Here is a 1,412-nt window from a genome sequence, read left to right as displayed (position 1 = left end):
GAAAAACAGTCTTCCACAAAACAGGTCCCTGGTGTCAGAAAGGTTGGGGACTGCTGCTGCAATATCTACACAACTTAATCTTTCCCTTTCGTCCTACCACGTAGCACTTCTTCTAAACCACAAGTAATATCTTACAACAAAGTTGATTATCTGTGACAGTTAGTGAGGGCCATTAGGGTAGAGCCCTAATTTGGAGGTTGGGGGAAGCTGGATGCCACCAGTAAATGCAAATTTCTAAATGAAATTCCTTTGTCTTCTTTGTTAACATTGTACCTTTCCAAGCATTCAGAGGGAAAAGAGTAGTTTTTCTGGTGAAGATGTGAGGAATAATAAGCTGGTTTGTTACCGTGTCCTGTAATGCTCAGTGGAGTTTGGGAAGGGAGAGAGAGGATGCATGGTAAGTTAGAAGGGACTGAGGAGAACAGCTTGTGTCTCATTTCTCTTCCAGGCTTCATATCTTTGCTCAGGTGGATTTTCATGAAAATGTGATATCAGCCTCTCCTTTGTTGTTGCTTCATTGGAGAACATTGCTATTTTTTGATATTGGCCTTTACACTTTCTCCTTGAAATACAAATCTATTCAAGTGTGCAGTGATCATATCCCATTGTTACTGGTCCATGATCACAGCTGATTTTTCTTCATCAAAAGGCTTTTCTTTGACCACTATTTCACCGGATGTCTCATCACTTCCCTAAGTAGATTTGCTGTTGGATTGTAATGCCAGTCCTCAGATCCTTATTAATAAGAGTTCAATGAATTTTATACTGAAATAAAATTAAACATTGACAACAAAGGCCTAAATAGCTTTAGTATGGGATACCTACTTTACCTGCAGTAGGAAATGCTCATAGGGCCATAAAACAGACCTCACCTCTGTCAGGAACAGAAATCAGGGTGCTCGTGAGAGCCAGGCTTGTATCATCCCCCAGGGTGAGGTTCACACAGTATGTCCCAGACCCATTGAAGGCTCGTCTCACAGTCAGCAGACACATCTCATCCACATCCACAGGGCTGCAGACTGCGTTCTGGGTGATCTCGCAGGTGGGGTCGGAAATGATGGTACAGACCTCCGTGGGAATGCTGCGACAGGGGAGGTGGGCGAGGGCGCACAGGGCATAGAGAGGGGGAGAGAGGAAGGTCAGATCCATTTTACAAAGGGAAAGTCATTACATTTCTATGAAATTGAATTCCACCTCATTGTTACTCAAATTATAAGATGCCAAATTGTTAGTCTTATGATTTGCTCTTAAGCAAGCCCGTGTGCTGAGCTATGCCTTTCTCTGCATCCTCAGGAAAATGAGGCCCTGGGGTGGAGGAGAAAAAAAATGATCTCCCCAGGGGAAGGGGCTGATGGAAACCACGTGAAGCCCAGCTCACTCCTTTTACATTCCTTCTAAATCCCTAGAATGTT

General features: G+C 43.7%; 1 protein-coding gene across 5 annotated transcripts in view; it reads right to left on the bottom strand.

The window, feature by feature from the left end:
- Positions 1-1,412, bottom strand: part of GPNMB (glycoprotein (transmembrane) nmb) — a 29,507-nt gene that overhangs the window by 4,485 nt on the left and 23,610 nt on the right. For all 5 annotated transcript variants that reach the window (XM_011973930.1, XM_011973931.1, XM_011973932.1 and 2 more), the window contains one exon: positions 873-1,081. In XM_011973930.1, the coding sequence (XP_011829320.1) occupies positions 873-1,081 (209 nt within the window). The remainder of the gene's footprint in view (positions 1-872; positions 1,082-1,412) is intronic.

This window comes from Mandrillus leucophaeus, unplaced genomic scaffold (assembly GCF_000951045.1).
Source record: "Mandrillus leucophaeus isolate KB7577 unplaced genomic scaffold, Mleu.le_1.0 Scaffold140, whole genome shotgun sequence".
NCBI classification, from domain to species: domain Eukaryota; kingdom Metazoa; phylum Chordata; class Mammalia; order Primates; family Cercopithecidae; genus Mandrillus; species Mandrillus leucophaeus.
This window is presented reverse-complemented; position numbering and strand designations above follow the sequence as displayed.